Source organism: Mobula birostris, chromosome 7, assembly GCF_030028105.1.
Source record: "Mobula birostris isolate sMobBir1 chromosome 7, sMobBir1.hap1, whole genome shotgun sequence".
Lineage (NCBI taxonomy): Eukaryota > Metazoa > Chordata > Chondrichthyes > Myliobatiformes > Myliobatidae > Mobula > Mobula birostris.
This window is the reverse complement of record NC_092376.1, coordinates 78,595,848-78,614,320: the sequence shown is the minus strand read 5'-3', so window position 1 is coordinate 78,614,320 and position 18,473 is coordinate 78,595,848. Positions and strand designations below refer to the sequence as shown.

Below are 18,473 nucleotides of genomic sequence, written 5' to 3'. Positions count from 1 at the left end.
AACGTTTCGGGCCGAGACCCTTTCTCGGCTTGAAACGTGGACTGTCTTTTTCTCATAGCTGCTGCCTGGCCTGCTGAGTTCCTCCAGCATTTTGTGTGTGTTGCTTGAGCTATAATGAAGCAGCTTTAGATTCCAATTTGGTTCATCTGAAAGTAGTACTTAAGTATCTAGTTTCTGAATCTGACCTTGCAGAGTTTCTCACCTTTCCTGAAAATTGTACTTAATTCTGTGCTTGTGTTCTGCTGATTGGAAGGTTTTTTTTTAGCATTGAGGTGGATATTCTGAAGGACATTTTTATTTTTATTGTGGGAACTGGCAAGGTTACATCTGCCAGTCATTCTCGCTTAAACTTGGAACTGAGTAACACTGAGCAGAGAGCAACTAGTTTCATTTTGGATTCATTCAGTAAGCTAGTTGAACAAAATGAGCCACAACAGGTAACATTTTATTTTATTCACCATATTTTAGAATGCCTTATTGGAGTGAAGGATCCCTAGTCCTCGACCATATCGGAGTGTTCACCGACGATTGCAGCCTTTGAGATGACCCAATTTCAGATCACAACTTGAATGCTCTTTAAAAACTTGCATCTTAAACAGTGAAAAAATGTATTAAATGTATTTCTGCAATAAAAGTTTTATACATTTTGTCACAACCTTTCCTGTTTCCTTGCAATTTCTCTTCTATTGCTTATGTTTGCTTGTCAATACACATCACTTGGACAACTAATGTAAATTTAACTTTAAAAAAAAATTTAAAGTTCTATCAACTTCAATAGATTGAGGCCTGAAGTTATTTCCTGAAACCCTTAGTCAGTTCATTCATTTGTTAACTAGGTTGCTGTAGATACCTTTTCCTCATTTGTATCCCTACTTTTTCTGTTCTCATTTATTCTAGTGTGTTTCCCTATCCTTTTCAACTGTCTTGCCCAGTCTAAAAGCTTACTTAGCACTCACACTTGGTGGATTTTTCTTTGTAAAATTTGCTTTCTTGTCCGAGGAGTTTTGACATATTCCATTTCCATGATTGAAACACAAATGTCTGTTTACATGATAGTTTGGATATTTTGTTTTTGCAGTATACATTTTGCCCAAAAGAGTCAAACCAACAAACTAATGACCATATTGGAAAATTAATTAGCTGGCTCATTGAGGATTATAGGTGGAGGGGAGTAAGAAACCCTCAACCTTGCTATGAAGGAAATGGAGTTCAGGATTTTTCTTTGTTCCAGCTTAAATTGGAAAATATTTGTTAAGCAAAGGTTTGCTGCTATTGGTACTCTACGACATTGTTTGGAACAATTAAACATTGTCTGTGGAAGTTTTGTTTACTTAAAAGTTACTTGTATGTGGTCTAACCATTGTAATCCTTTTAGAATTGCACATACTAATTTTCCAAATACTCAGCAAGCATTGTCTGCTTCTAGTTTAGGAAGTGAATCGCAGCTCCCAAACTGCACCCTGGAACAAAAACTATGTTGAACTCCAGACTTCCTGGTAGACAAGCTCAGTGATCAAACTGATGTAAGTGAAATCTGTCTGTTGTTGTGATATGTTCTGGTGGCTGCAGAGCAGCTGTTCATTTAAGGCCACTCTCAAAAGCCCAGAAATTTTAGGGTACATCTGACTGAAATGGAAAGTCCTTGTAATCTTTAAAGAAAATAACCATTATTTTAACATTCCATTAATTTGACTGAAGAGTTCCTGTCTTTTTCTTTTACCTTGAATGGGCTCCATTTTTGAAATTGTGCTTGGGCTATATGTTCAGCGTGATTAACACAATCAATTTGTGCAGTTCATTTAAGCTATTGTCAGTGCGCATCCATTAGTTATACTCAGTATTTATGGTATACAAAAGATAATGTAAGTGAAAATTCATAAGTCAAATGTTTTATTGTAAAATTGTAATTTTAAATTGAAAGCTATTGCATTTATTTTGAGGTTGAAATTAAAACAGGTTAAGATTAATAAGAAAGCTTGTTCTCAGCAGCAATGTAATACGTAGTTCAGGGTCAGTGATTATTCTAGAACTGCAAAGTTGGGCACTGAATTAATCAGAATTAAGATTTACTGTACATGTGAAATATTTTTATTTTTATACAAAACAATCTGTTAACATTAACACTTTTCAGTCAGAGTAGCATTCTGTTTCCCTCTATTAACTGTGAATGTGATTTTAAATTTTTGCTTACTATGCTTGAACTCTGTGATAGTTCTGTAAGAATTAATGAAACTTCATTCCTTTTTACATGTCAAAGATGTAGGTAAAATAATTACCTCTGACTTATTTTTAGTTGAATATCAAAGAATGTCCAATCAGTATGAATGTTTCTGTGTACTTTCATATTTGTTCCTGTCTCATTTTACATTCTCATACCCCAAAATCATTTTTGCCAGTTTTTAAAACTGAAACTATTAATTTCCTTGTTCCTACAATTGTCAAGTTGCTAAGGCTGATAATATCTAATCTTTTGTTACTGATTTATCAGGTCTTTTCAATTTTAATGAGGTTCTTCAGAATAGTACACAGCACTCTGTTTTTCACTTTTTAAGGAGTATCATTAATATTATGTCAATTATTGAATATCTTAATTGCCAAGCTGCTGGTAACTCAGATTATAACATTAAACTGCAGCATTCAGTCATATTAGGTTCTAGAAGATGACAGCACTGGGGAAACTAAAGTGGTGGCTGGGATTCTGTATAATTTTTGAGTGATTTAAGTACTCCTTTAATTGAAGAATATGATAATTGTGTCCAAACTTTTAGTTGGCAGCTTAACCAAATTTGAACTTTTTCAATTATTAGTATACTGATTACAAAATAGAAGTAAGCATCAATCATTCCTGTTGTATTTTTTATTTCATCTTTGTTCTTTAGAAAATACATAGTATTATGCACATCTGAAGTTTGTACTTGTGAGGGCTTGTCAGATGTCTGATAGTAAATTTGAATTATGGTATTGGTGATTTTTTTCCCCCTATACTTGGTGTTTACCAAAAAAGGCAAAACTCATGCTCAGTTTGTGTTGCTGTCATTTCCTTCTGAAGTAAATGTAGAATCTGCTGAAAAATGCAAACCAGGTTGTTGAGCATGAAGAGGAACTTGGAATGGAATGCAGTGCTTTTCTACAGAGAATTCTTTCAGAGCATCCTGCATTTTGTTATGTTGTTTGGTTGAGAAGGCTGAATAGTTTTAATTTTGGAGATGAGGGGGGGAAAGGGAGTTATTGACTTGATATAGGGACATTATATGCACTTCCGTGAAATGATTGCTTGGCGTTTTGGAGAAAGAATTGTAAACCATAGACAGAGTGACATTGGGGAAGAAAATATGTTCTAAAGGTGGAAAGTTGACCTTCAGTAGCGCTTCCTGAAAATCATGGTTGATACAGCCAAAGTAACGAGATACAATGTTCTGCAAACGTAGGATGACAATTCTTGTCACAGTCATGGAACTAGATCACCATGACTGAAGGTCAGCAGCAGCATTGTAGTACTGAAAGCCTGAATTAAATAAAAGAAATGTTTAAATATCTTAACTGCATCAGGATGCATCCTTGTTTGAGCATCTCCTATGACTCCCTCTCATTTTTCCAGCAATATCTACATTACTTTTCATCTCAAATGATGATACCTTTCACCACCTCAGATTTGCTCACATGCTGTTTCCTCCTTTCACCGCTGCCAACAGCACCAACCAAATCCCATTTCTTCTGCTGCCTAACCCCCTCTCCAGCAACCCTTTCCAATTCACAAGCAAATGTTCATGTAATATCTGATACTCATTTTACATTTGGTTGTCTCTCACCATATGCAGTGTTCTTTATATTTGCTTATCGTGATATCCACCTGCTTTGCTTGAGAAGGGAGCGCGTAATTGCCAGAAGAGTTCATGGAATTCACCTCAGTGGAAGAACATGGGTTGAGTTTTTGTGATGGTGTGGTTGGCAGAGCAAATAGGAAGATTACATATCTTATTCTTATAACCCCTCCCCACCCATTTCTTGATGAGTACACCTTCACCCAAATTCCAGCTAATATTTGTTTCATCTGTTTGTTTTTATCTCAACAAATCATTTTTTACTCATGAACTCTGCTTGAATATGAGATCCTTATCCAGAAGTAATGAAAATAATTTGTCTTGGGACTTCATTGTTCATGAGGAAGCACTATCGGATTCTATTTACATATTTGAATGAATCTGTTAAGGTAACTGGGCCAGTACCTAGAGCCCCTCAGCGTGGGAATGGACATAGCTCATGACTGAAGAGAAGAATGAAGACCCTGGGGTGCTGCCCTTGAAGCCCTGTTCAATTGAATGGAGATGTGGAACTCTTGAAGTGTATATGTAGAAAGAATACTGGATGTACAGCAAAATGGATGACTTGTATGTTATCCTGGCTTTATCCACTTTGGCAGAATAATTGGAGGAGTGCACTTCCACAACCAGTGTTATGGTATCCACACTGCAATCTACTGAAGTGTGTCCATCTCCACAGATGCTCCAGCTGCACCTTGGGTGCTGTGATCACCCAGGGATCAATGTATTTATCACATTTTCTGGCATTTCAAATGCCTCAGTCTTCAACCTTGAAGTCAACTGCATCTTGGTAAACTGGTCAAATCACTGGAGTAGGAAATTTTAGGTTTGGTGTGACATGAATAGCTTTATTTCTTGGTGTTCGCATCAGCTGGTTAAAATTGCATTTCTTGTCCACTCTTTTATGCCCACCTTTTGGAACAATTTCTGATTGTTCTTAATGCCTAAGGACAAGAGATTCAAAGGGCAATTTTGAGGATGATGGGCAACAAAGTGAAAATTTAGTGTCTTAAAACAAGGTCATTGGCCCACCTATCAGTGGTAGAAATGACTAATGTCCAAGCAAAACGACGAAGTACAAGAAGCATCTTCAGTATTCTGAGCCTTGCATATCCATGTATTGTGTCAAATTTTCCACTTTTCTCCTTGCCTTTTCTCATAAGGCCTTTTTGCAGGCACTGAGACCTCTTGCTGATGATGCACGATGCAGGGTGGAACAACTTTGAATGCTTTCAAGAAGTTGTATTGAGGCAAACTTTCAGACCTGATTTTGTACCTGAACATTGACTACATTCATCTGTGTTGTAACTCACCTTATGACAATATGGTAGACTTCTGGTTTGGAGCAGTTGTTTGTAACAGTGATTTTAGTGACACTAAAGGGAATCCTTAGTTCCCCAGCTCCAACCTTGCTACTTGGAAAACAGATACAATGCAGAAGAGATACGAAGAGCTCAGCAGTTCCTGAGTGTTAGGAACGTATGTATGAGCTGCACTTGCTTGTAACGTTATGGTTATGAGTGGAAGTCTATGTATTTATAGAAATCCACTGTGGTGCCTTACCAGTCATGTACAATATAGTGTCTACAACACTCTTGCACTGATGGAACTGCAGCCAGTGAGGCATATTTCAAAGTTCATTCCATCTATTATTATCATATTGTAAATTTCTCATGATGGCAAAAGAGAACAATCATCCAATATGATCCATGTATGCTTTCTGGGGCAATTTTTACCCATGGTAGTTAATATTTCCCCAGCAGTTGATTAGCATAGATCTAATGTCTTCTCCATTGTGCATCACTGACAGAAATGTGACATGTCTAGATATGTCTCAAGTAAATTTTCTGATATTTTTTTTCAGTCCTTTTACTGAAGGTGGGGAAAGCAACTGGAGCTCTAAATTACTGTATAATTCTTTTTCTCTCTTCAAATTTTAAAAAATGTTTGTCTCATTAGACTGAGATAGAGGTGTTGTAACATGATTATCGCACAGCATGGATCCTGCAGAATTTTCAGCTGCAGGAAGACCCAATTAATAAAATAAGGTACAAGAAATAGAATAGTTTGAAGATACAACAAAATGTCTAAATGTTCTTATTTTTAAAAAAAAAATCATAGTGTGATTTTGTTACTCTCTCACTCTCTCACTCTCTCACTCTCTCACTCTCTCACTCTCTCACTCTCTCACTCTCTCACTCTCTCACTCTCTCACTCTCTCACTCTCTCACTCTCTCACTCTCTCACTCTCTCTCTCTCTCTCTCTCTCTCTCTCTCTCACTCTCTCACTCTCTCACTCTCTCACTCTCTCACTCTCTCACTCTCTCACTCTCTCACTCTCTCACTCTCTCACTCTCTCTCTCTCTCTCTCTCTCTGTCTCTGTCTCTGTCTCTCTGTCTCTCTGTCTCTCTGTCTCTCTGTCTCTCTGTCTCTCTGTCTCTCTGTCTCTCTCTCTCTCTCTCTCTCTCTCTCTCTCTCTCTCTGTCTCTCCCTCTGTCTCTCCCTCTGTCTCTCTCTCTCTCTGTCTCTCTCTCTCTCTCTGTCTCTCTCTCTCTCTCTCTCTCTCTCTCTCTCTCTCTCTCTCTTTCTCTCTCTCTCTCTCTGTCTCTCTCACTCACTCACTCACTCTGTGGCCTAAGATGGAAGGAGTCAATTTTAGAAAACCCAGCACATTTATTTTTCAACATAGTCCCCCCCCCCCCCCCCCCCACATGTACACACTTAGTCCACTGGTCATGGAGCATCTTTGTAGAAGTGGTCCACAGTGGGGGTGATTAATAAGTTCGTGGCCTAAGGTAGAAGGAGATGAGTTATACAGCTCTCGTTACATGCATGTGCAGTTCAACTGTTTGAGTGAAAATGCAGAAAGTTTGAAGTTTCTCCTCATCACCTTCTACCTTAGGCCATGAACTTATCAATCACCGCGTGCGTGCGTGTGTGTGTGTGTGTGTATATATATATATATATATATATATATATATATTATTTGATAAGTTTGTGGCCTAAGGTAGAAGGAGATGAGAAGCGTGTGCATGCGCACGCACGCGCGCGCACGCACACACACACACACACACACACACAGTGATTGATAAGGTGCTTGGAAGGTCACACATCCATTATAGATCATATTTTTAACAAAAGGAAAACTTGGCATTTCTTCTAGGGGAGAGCAATCAGTTGGAAACAGTTTTACTTCCTACATTGTGCACTCGTGTCCAAGCTTAAAATGTGTAGAAGCTGAAGAATACCAGCCAGTCAAGAGTTAAAGACCAACAAAGAGTAATTGGATGTTCGTTCAGTACTTCATTAGTACAGTTGGTGAATTGGTTCCAAGATTCCCTTTCATGTTTTAAGTATTTAATCGTAAACACAAAATAATCTGCAGATGCTGGGGTCAAAGCAACACTCACAACACGCTGGAGGAACTCAGCAGGTCGGGCAGCATCCGTTGAAAAGATCAGTCGACGTTTCGGGCCGGAACCCTTTGTCAGCGAAGGCTTTCGGCCTGAAATGTCAACCAATCTTTTCCAGGGATGCTGCCCGACTTGCTGAGTTCCTCCAGCGTGTTGTGAGTGTTCCTTAAGTATTTAATCAGCAGGTGAATGAGTATTTATTTCTCCTTTGCTAATAATGGTGCCCTCCATGGATGTAACTACAACTGCAGTTTATGGTTTTCAGTGATTTGGTTAAATAGGTAAAGAGCCACTTGTCCAGGGTTCCAGTGTTGTATGCTGCAGAAAATAGTGTTGATGGGAGCTGAATGTTATAAAGGAATATTCAGGAATTCAATAAGTAAAACTGTAATCTACCAGGTGTGATATATGCAAAAAAAAAGTATTTTCTAAATATCAAGTAACTATGAAGGATCAGAGAGATTCAGATGTTTGTGTAGAAATTGCTGAAATTGGAGTTGAAGTGTAACTTATTGAAAAAGACTTGTGAGCCGTCATAAGGGGAGCCTGAACACAGTTCAGAGGAAACTGGAATTAACTACTTCTGGTATCTGGGTTCCAGAAATTGCGGTAGAATCTTTTTATCCGTGGGCAGACAGCAGTCCAAATTCCCAGTCTGAGATCTTACTTGGACTGAAGAAGCTCAAATACAAAGACATGTTGCATAAACAAGGCTTCAAATTCTTTGAGTGCAGAAGGTTGGTTAATAGAACCAGTTGATGTGTAAAAGGTTAAATATGTATTGGTGAAAAAATTCTCATAAATTGGGCAATGACATGGAAAGTATAGCTAGGCTTTTGCTCAGGTTGTAAAAAGAAACACTTTGAACAAAGTCAAGCTATTTACAGTTGCAAGAAAAAGTTTGTGACCTCTTTGCAATCATGTTTTTGCATTAATTTCATAAAATATGGTCTGATCTCCATCTAAGTCATAATAATAGGCAAACACAATCTGCATAAACCAATAACACACAAACAATTGTACTTCAGTTGTACTTCTCATGTCTTTATTGAACACATTGTTTAATCATTCACAGTCCAGGCAGGAGAAAATGTGATCCCTTGTATTTAATAACTGGTAGAACCTCCTTCAGCACCAATAACTTCCACCAAACATTTCTGTAGCCTCTGATCAGACTTGCACAACAGTGAGGAGGAATTTTAGATCATTCTTCCATACAAAAACTGTTCCAATTCATCAATATTTCTGGGATGCCTTTCAAGAACAGCCGCCTTCAGATCATGCCACAGCACCTCAATTGGGTTGAGGTCTGGACTCTGACTAGGCCATTCCAAAACACAAATTTTCTTCGTTTTAAACCATTCTGTTGCTGATTTACTCTTGTTTCAGATCATCGTGTTGTTACATCATCCAATTCCTATTAAGGTTCTTGTGACGGACTGCTACGCTGACATTCTCTTGAAAAATGTCTTGTTACTATTTTGAATTCATTGTTCCCCCAACGATTGCAAGTGTTCAGCCCCTAAGGCAGCAAAGCAGCCCCACCCATGATGCACCTTCCACCATGTTTCACAGGTTGGGATGAGGCTTTGATGTTGGTGTGCAGTGTCCTTTTACCAGTGTACATTTCTGCCAAAAAGTTTTAAACTTTTGTGTCATCTGTCCACAGAACATTGTCCCTGAAGTGTTGTGGAACATCCAGGTGGTCTTTTGCAAACTTGAGATGTGCAGCAATGTGTTTTTTTTTGGCGAGCAATGGTTTGCTCTGTGGTGTCCTTCCATGGACACCATTCTTGTTTAAAGTTTTTCTTGTAGTGGACACATGAACAGAGACTTTAACAAGTTCTTGAGATTTCTGCAGGTCTTTTGCTGCTGTCCTTGGGTTCTTTTTTGCCTCCTCCAGCATTACATGTTGTGCTCTTGGTGTGATCTTTGCAGGATGCCCACTCCTCGGGAGAGTAGCAACAGTACTGAGTTTCCTCCATTTGTAGACAATTTCTCCTACTGTGGACTGATGAACCCTCAGGTCTGTTGAAATACTTTTGTAGCCTTTTCCAGCCTGATGCATCTCTACAATTCTTCTTCTAAGGTCCTCTGAAATTTTTGATCGAGGCATAGTGCACATAAACAGATCTTTCTTGAGAAGAGTAGGCTCTGTCAGTAACCTGACTTTGTCTTCCACAACCCATGCTGCCAATCTCATCTCACCGCAACTGACTCCACCTAGCTCTTATTGAACCCAGAGGTTCACATACTTTTTGAACCTAGATTGTTTAAATGGTACGCTCAGTATTGACAAGAAATATAATTGTAAAGGTAATTACAAAGGGTCCACAAACTTTTTCTTGCAAACCAGAAGGAATTGTTGTTGCTGGGTTGTTCTGAGGCAAGGCTGTTGAGGGTTGTGGGGAAAAAAAGCAATGAGAAGATTGAGCTAAAATACAAATTGGCCACTTCCTAATTGAATAGTGCAATATGCTTACAGATATTGTTTAAATTAAACTTCTGTTTAATTGACACCACCTTCTTTCTTTTTGAAATGAGAAGAAATGGAACCTAAGAAAAATCAATAATAATCTTTTGTGATTTAGAAAGTATTTTAATATGAACTTTGAAGTTTGATTGCACTTTTAAATATATACATGCAGGAAGAGGAGGAAGAATCGTTTGAGAATACATTAGAATTTTGTCATGGTGGAAATGGACAGCAAAGGCGATCCACAAGACCTACTCAACAGTATTATCAACCACCAGGAGCAAGGAAGTGATGCAGGTAAGTGGAAATAGCGTCACTGGCATACTCGGCATACAGTTGGGGAGTCTGTAGGACAAGGCTATGAGATGTGGTCACATGAATACAAGGTACTTGATTATTCTTTGCATCTATCAGAAGTTTATGTGATGTTTCATGTCCCAAATCTGAGAGAGCAAATAAATAAAAAAAAAACAACGAGGGGGTGAAGGAGGGGAAGCCTGAGTATGTTTTGTCATGTCTAGTTTGGAGCTGTTGCTTGATTAGGTGTTATTTTCCAGCTAAGTTCTGCACATATAAGTTACCAGATTGGCAGCAGTATAAAGAACTTAAAACTTGTTGAACAAAATGTGCTGGGCTACTAACATAAGTATAAAGTGATGATACTGTAATTATATTGTTTGCTAATATCGCAGCCAGGAAAAAAAAACTGCAGGCTTGTAATGCTTCAAAATAACTATATATTAAAAATGTACATTTATGCACAGAAAACATTTCTTTTGGGGGAATTTTATATAAGCTGTCAACCAGTTATTGAAATCAAAACCTTAATCAAGAACTCCATGTGGACCCTTTTCAAGATACTACCTTTGGTATCCAATCAAAAAACAAAACACTGTAGCGTTGTGAATTTCAAATTAAAAACTATGCTGGAAATACTCAACAAGTTAGTCAACACACTGTGAAGTGAAAAATGGATCAACAACCTTTCATTATATGCCTAACAGGAGGTCATTGTCCTGAAGTGTTATGGAACTATTAACTCTGTAAGCGATATAGAATCAAATCAGATTTTAAGTTAAAACACCAAATTATAAAATAAAAGATGAAGAAAAAGTCTCAGGGTATAATTATATACTTGTACCAGACATCCTTCCACCATCAAGCCCAGGCTGAAGTCTGCATAATGAGTATGGCTTCTCCTGCAAACCGATGAAACTTTTGTATCGCTTTTCATTTAAGGTGTAGGATGGGTTCAATGTCACAGTACTTTAAAGCACAGCATAGATCTGAACAAATAAACTAATTCTTGCAAATAACTGAAGGAATGCACTGATTTATTTTCCTTGGATTTCTTTGACATTGTGGAAGCTGAATAAACTTATGAAAAACAAATAGCACAGGCTGACTGGCAGTTAATAACATTGTGCCTAACCTTTTCCATTAGTGCTGCTTGCCAGCATTAACTTTAAATACATTTCTCTGCAGTGTAGTGTATGGTAGAAGGAATAGGTGGTGAATTTGTTACCACGGACAGCTGTGGAGGTCAGGTCGTTGGGTGTACTTAAGGAAAATCTTAATGGATTCTTCTTAGGACATGGCATCAGAGGTTAAGGGGAGAAGACCAGGAGGTGGGGCTGAGAAGGGCATAAAAGGATCAGCCATGATTGAATGGTGGAGCAGACTTAATGGGCCAAGTGATGCTCCTCTGTCTTAATGGTCTTGTGCAATAAAGTTCCAGACTTTATTCCAGACTAAGCAGAGCAAATTAAGAAATCAGAATTCCCTAAAACTTGGTTGATCTGGTGGCAAGGAAGGCAAATACAATGTTAACATTCGTTTAAAGACTAGAATATTAAAAACAAGGTGTAATACAGTGGCTTTATAAGGCATTGGTCAGTCTGCATTTGGCGTATTGTGAGCAGTTCTGGGCCGTTTACCTTAGGGAGGATGTGTTGGTATTAGAGAGGGTCCAGAGGAGGTTCACAAGTATGATGCCGGGAATGAAAGGATTAATGTGCAAGGAGTATCTGGCTCTGGGCTTGCACTTGCTAGAGTTTAGAAGAACGGTGGTGAGGGGGGAGGGGGAAATCTCATTTAAACCTATTAAATACTTAAAGGCCTAGATAGAGTGGAAGTGGAGGGGATGTTTTCTATAGTAATAGAGTCTAGGACCAGTAGGAGCTCCCAACCTGGGGCCCACAGACCTTTTGATGGCAAGAGTCCATGGCATAAAAAAGGCTGGGAGCCCCTGGAATAGGGATGTCCCTTTGGAACAGAGATGCGGAAGAATATCTTTAGTCAGAGGGTGGTAAATCTGTGGAATTCATTACCACAGATGGGTGTGAGGCCAAGTCATTAAGTAAATTTTAAGTGGATATTGATGTTTTTTTTTATTAATAACGTTGCCAGTGGTTACAGGGTGATGGTAGGAGAATAGGGTTGAGAGGGATAATAAATCAGCTTTGCTGGAATGGTGGCAGTTTCAATGGGCTGATTAGCCTCATTCTGCTCCTCTGTGATATGGACTTGAATACTAGTTCCCTATAACCTATCATCTTGAAGTGCATTTCCTCTGCCTCAATGCTCCAATTTTCATGCCAACCTCCTATAAGAAGGCAATTTACAACAGCCATGTAACCCACCAATGCTTATGATATGAAAGAAAACCCTGTGGTTACAGGGAGAATGTGCAAACTCACTGCAGACAGAACCCATACCACTGGAGCTGTGTGGCACACTCTGACTGTAGTTCCACTTTGCTGCCTGTTCTTCCAGAATCTCTGTATTTGTATTTCATATTTGTGATTTACTTGGAGGTTAGAGAATGTTAAAACTACTGTGTTAACTTGAATATCTCATGATCCAGCAGACAGCTCGTTATTAAAGATGGTGGAAAATGTCACATGGTTGTGAAATGTCTAAGCTTTTTATCTCGTCCTTGTTTTAGGTACACAACTGGAAATACAGAAGTGCTTCCATTCGTTTCCCGCTGAATGATTTACAAACAATGAAGATGTATTGTGCAAAGGAAAATACTGGACACTCAATATAGGATGTTAGTTCCAAAATGTACAGCATAAAGAACTTTTGTACATGTAATTTTTAATCCTATTAATAAAACTTAGTGTACTGTGATAATATTTTGCCTTTGGTGTATTATTCCAATGCAATATTCCACAAGAGTAAAATGCTTCATTTCAATCTGAATTTATTTTTGGCTTCCTTTTTGTGTTCATCAGTAAAATTTAATAAATAAAATTTAATGTGATGGGGAGCACTTCAGGTCCAGTGATCACAATACCATTAGTTTCAATATAATTATGGAGAAGGATAGGACTGGACCTAGGGTTGAGATTTTTGATTGGAGAAAGGCTAACTTTAAGGAGATGCAAAAGAATTTAGAAGGTGTGGATTGGGACAATTTGTTTTATGGGAAGGATGTAATAGAGAAATGGAGGTCATTTAAAGATGAAATTTTGAGGGTACAGGATCTTTATGTTCCTGTTAGGTTGAAAGGAAAGGTTAGAAGTTTGAGAGAGCCATGGTTTTCAAGGGATATTGGAAACTTGGTTCGGAAAAAGAGAGGGATCTTCAATAAATATAGGCAGCTTGGAGTTAATGAGGTGCTCGAGGAATATAAAGAATGTAAAAAGAATCTTAAGAAAGAAATTAGAAAAGCTAAAAGAAGATATGAGGCTTCTTTGGCAAGTAAGGTGAAAATAAATCCCAAGGGTTTCTACAGTTATATAAATAGCAAAAGGATAGTGAGGGATAAAATTGGTCCCTTAGAGAATCAGAGTTGGCAGCTATGTGCAGAGCCAAAAGAGATGGGAGAGATTTTGAACAATTCCTTTTCTTCGGTATTCACTAAAGAGAAGGATATTGAATTGTGTAAGGTAAAGGAAACACTTTTAAGGAATATGGCGCTTTTAAGGAATATAAAAGTGGATAAGTCTCCGGGTCCAGACAAGATATTCCCTAGGACCTTGAGGGAAGTTAGTGTGGAAATAACAGGGGCTCTAACAGAAATACTTAAAATGTCATTAGAAACGGGGATGGTGCCAGAGGATTGGCGTATTGCTCATGTGGTTCCATTGTTTAAAAAGGGTTCTAAGAGTAAACCTGGCAATTTTCGGCCTGTGAGTTTGACGTCAGTGGTGGGTAAATTGATGGAAAGTATTCTTAGAGATGGTATATATAATTATCTGGATAGACAGGGTCTGATTAGGAACAGTCAACATGGATTTGTGGGTGGAAGGTCATGTTTGACAAATCTTATTGAATTTTTTGATGAGGTTGCTAAGAAGGTTGATGAGGGTAAAGCGATGGATGTTGTCTATATGGACTTCTGTAAGGCATTTGACAAGGTTCCACACAGAAGGTTAGTTAGGAAGGTTCAATCATTAGGCATTAATATCAAAGTAGTAAAATGGATTCAGCAGTGGCTAGATGGGAGACGCCAGAGAGCAGTGGTGGCTAACTGTGTCAGATTGGAGGACGGTGTATAGCAGTGTGCCTCAGGGATCTGTACTGGGTACAATGTTGTTTGTCATATATATTAATGATCTGGATGATGGGGTGGTAAATTGGATTAGTAATTATGCAGATGATCTTAAGAAAGGTGGCATTATGGATAATTAAGTAGGTTTTCAAAGTTTGCAGAGAGATTTAGGCCAGTTAGAAGAGTGAGCAGATGGAGTTTAATGCTGAAAAATGTGAGGTGCTACATTTTGGTAGGACTAATCAAAATAGGATATACATGGTAAATGGTAGGGCATTGAAGAATGCTGTAGAACAGAGGGATCTAGGAATAATGGTGCATAGTTCTCTGAAGATGGAATCTCATGTGGATAGGCTGGTGAAGAAAGCTTTTAGTATGCTGGCCTTTATAAATCAGAGCATTGAGTATAGGAGTTGGGATGTAATGTTGAAATTGTACAAGGCATTGGTGAGGCCAAATTTGGAGTTCTGGTACACCGAATTATAGGAAAGATATCAACAAAATAAAGAGAGTACAGAGAAGATTTACTAGAATGTTACCTGGGTTTCATCTAAGTTACAGAGAAAGGTTGAGCAAGTTGGGTCTTTATTCTTTGGAGCGTAGAAGGTTGAGGGGGTACTTGATAGAGGTATTTAAAATTATGAGGGTGTTAGAGTTGACATGGATAGGCTTTTTAAATTGAGAATGGGGGAGATTCGAACAAGAGGACACGAGTTGAGAGTTAGGGGGCAAAAGTTTAGAGGTAACATGAGGGGGAACTTCTTTACTCAGAGAGTGGTAGCTGTGTAGAATGAGCTTAAAGCAGAAGTGGTTGAGGCAGGTTTGATGTTGTCATTTAAAGTTAAATTGGATAGATATATGGACAGGAAAGGAATGGGGGGTTATGGGTGAGTGCAGGTCGGTGGGACTAGGTGAGAGTAAGAGCTCGGCAAGGACTAGAAGGGCCGAGATGGCCTGTTTCCGTGCTGTAATTGTTATATGGTTATAATGTGATTCTTGAAAATTGCTGGGGATGGGGAAGAAGGAAAAATATGAATGTGGGAATTGGAGGGTTTAGTATTAAAAATCTTAATTCAAAGTAACCCCACATTTTGAAGAGCACTTTAAAGAATGCAGTTACCAAGTTTGGTTTTGGGGATAAGTACAGACTTCAGTTTTATCACTTAATATGTGAATTAATTATAAATTTAAGTTGTTTTCGGATAATGTATTAGTAGCATAATTATTAAATGTACAATAACAAAATCTAGCTTCAGTGATAATTTCAATTCTTTGCAACTCTTTCCAAATAGTGTATAAAACAAAAATCAACATTTTCAACCACATCGAGCTTTTAGCTTCAAACCATAAATTTACTTCTTGGGGGGAGAAAAAACAGAAGTGATAGAAGCCAAAAAATCCATCTGGTACATAATAGAATTGCATGATGTGGCTTAGCTGAAGCTTTCAACAGGCTGTCATCTTCTATGAATCAGAAACAAGTTTATCAACAGCTGAGTTAGTCCTGACGAAGGGTCTCAGCCTGAAACGGCGACTGCACCTCTTCCTAGAGATGCTGCCTGGCCTGCTGCGTTCACCAGCAACTTTGATGTGTGTTGCTTATCAACAGACTTGTATGACGTGAAATTTGTTTTGCGGTAGCTGTGCAATGACAAAATTGCTATAAATTACTGAATAAAGAATGCAATTGAAGGAATAATGAGGTTTTCATAGGTTTGTGGATCATTCAGAAATATGATCTAGGTGAAGAAGCTTTTCCTGGATCATTGTGTGGGTCTTGGGGCAACTGTACCTCTCTCTGAGAGTAATGAAGAGGGCATGTTCCAGATGGTGAAGGTCTTTAATGATGGTTGCTGCCGTCTCCAGGCACTGTCTCTTAATGGTGGGAGGGTTATGCCCATGGTGGAGCTGCTGAGTCTACAACTCTCTGCAGCCTCTTGCGATCCTGTGCATTGGAGCCTTCATACCAAGAAGTAATGTAAGTAGTCAGAGCACTCTCCATTGTACATCTGTAGAAATTTATAAGTCCTTGGTGACATACCAAATCTCCTCAGACTCCTGAAAGGTAGAGCTGCTGGCATACTGCCTTTGAGATTATCTCTTTGAAAGATGTTTAATAGCATCCTTAAGTGTGGTTTCTAAATTTGGTGCTACCATCCTACTATATGGACTTGCTGTTGTGATGGGCAATTGCTTTGCTGTAAATTTCAGTAATTTGTGCCCAAAGGTTTAAAAGTTTGTACTTAAACTTTGCTTTATTCCTTGTGTAAATATTTGTTTTTTTAAAAAATGTATTTACTTTTAATATATTGGCAGTAGTGCTCTCCCTTAACCTGTTGGGGAGGGGTGGGAATTCTTTACTAAGGCCTAGTAAGTTCTGTGGCAATAATTCCTTCTTATTACACCTAGGGGTCAATTCTGTTGGATCACTGATACACTGCGGTAGTGATATTAAACTGATGCTGAATCCCGACTGACTTCTGTTGACCCTATTATCCCTTGGGGTATCCACTGACCTGTCGATCAAAGAGAACCTAAATCGAGGTTTAATGCAACTTGATCTTTATTAATGTCGTTGGGGAAGAGGGTATGTTCCAGATGGATCACAATCGGGTATATTATCTCTGTCTTCCATGATGTGAAATTTGTTGTTTTGCAGCAGCATAGTGCAAAGACATAAAATGACTATAAATGATGCCTGAGCAGATGCAGACATGCATGTACGCATGCAAATGCACAATCCCTCTCCAGATGATCTCAGCAAGTCAGGCAGTATACAGGGAGGGAATAAGGAATAAACAGTTAACATTTCAGGCCAAGACCCTCTATTAGGACTGGAAGGATTAGGGAAAGAAGCCAGAATAAGGTGGTAAGGGGAGAGAAGGAAAGTAGTCCAAGCTGGAAGGTGATATGTGAAGGGAGCGGGGAGAATGAAGTTAAGCTGAGAGGTGATAGGTGAAAGGAGGGGGAGAAGGTGATGGGGGATGAAGTTAAGCTGGAAGGTGATAGGTGAAGGGAGGGGGAAGGATGAAGTTAAGCTGGGAGGTGATAGGTAGAAGAGGTAAAGAGCTAAAGAAGGAACCTGATGGGAGAGGACAGTGAACCATGGTGGAAAGGGAATGGTGTTGGGGGGGGGGTAGGGAATTGGGGAGGTGGGCAATTGAGAAGGAAGGGTGAGAGGGTATTAAAATGGGGAATGGGAAAAAAGGAAGGGGGAAAAATTACCAGGTTGGAGGAACCAATCTTCATGCCATCAGGTTGGAGGCTACCCAGACAAGTGAGGTTTTGCTCCTCTAAACTGAGTGTGGCCTCTGACAGTAGAGGAGGTCATGGACAGATGTCGGAATGGGAAGTTGAATTAAAATGGGTGGACACCAGGAAATCCCAATGCGATGACCCTGAGAGACTCACGGATGAAGTGGCAGCTCACCTGGAAGGACTGTAGTAGTGAGCGAGGAGGTGCAAGGATAAATGCCTGGAGTAAGATCAGTGAGGAAGGACAAGTGGACAAGCGAGCAATCCCTATGGAAATTGGAGTCAGCGGGTGGGTGCTGGTGCTGATTGGAGATAAAGATGTGCTCAGTGGTAGGATCCCATCGGAGATGGCAGAATTACAGAAAATTGTGCTGAACGTGGTGAGGTAGGTAAGGGTAAGGGAACCTTATCTCTGTTGTGGTGCTGGGAGGAAGGGGAAAGATGGGTGGGAAGTGTAGGAGGCTTGGATATGGGCAGCTTTGATGGTGGTGGAAGGGAATCCCTGTACTTTGAAAAAGGCCATTTCAGTTATTCTCAGGTGGAAAGTCTCATCCTGAGAACAGATGCAGTGGAGAAAGAGGAACTGAGAACAGGGAACAGCATTTTTACAAGCAACAGTGTGAGAAAGAGTATCGTTAAGATAGCTGTGAGAGCCAGTAGATTTATAAAAGATAGTCTGTCTCCAGAGATGGAGGCAGAGCTTGAGAGTGGGGTTAGAGATGGGCCAAGCAAATTTGAGGGCAGGGTGGAAATTTTGAGGGAAAGTTGATGAAATTGACAAGCTTGGTCATCAATGTATCGTAGAAAGAATTGGGAAGTGGCTTGGAACGTAGACTGTTCCACTTCACACTCACTTCCCCCCCCCCCACTCTCTCGCTTTCATGTCGTCCCCCTCTACATGACTCCCTTGGTCACGTGTCCTTCCCCACTAATCTCCCTCCTAGCACTTGTCGCAGCAAGTGGGACAATTGCTATATCTGCCCCTACATCTCCTCCTCCACCAAAA

At 39.3% G+C, this 18,473-nt stretch overlaps 1 protein-coding gene across 3 annotated transcripts in view; it reads left to right on the top strand.

Annotated features, from left to right (window-relative positions):
• Positions 1–12,851, top strand: part of tdrd3 (tudor domain containing 3) — a 106,867-nt gene extending 94,016 nt beyond the window's left edge. The window contains exons 13-14 of one of the 3 annotated variants that reach the window (XR_011886598.1): positions 1,427–1,523; positions 9,884–9,973. Coding sequence is in view for 2 of the 3 variants with exons in the window: in XM_072263479.1 (XP_072119580.1) it covers positions 9,884–10,003 (120 nt within the window). In the remaining variant the exon portion in view is untranslated. Of the gene's footprint in view, positions 1–468; positions 633–1,426; positions 1,524–9,883; positions 10,009–12,658 lie in introns of those variants that run through there. The other 2 variants (XM_072263479.1, XM_072263480.1) reach the window with 2 other exon arrangements.
• The last annotated feature ends 5,622 nt before the right edge of the window (positions 12,852–18,473 follow it).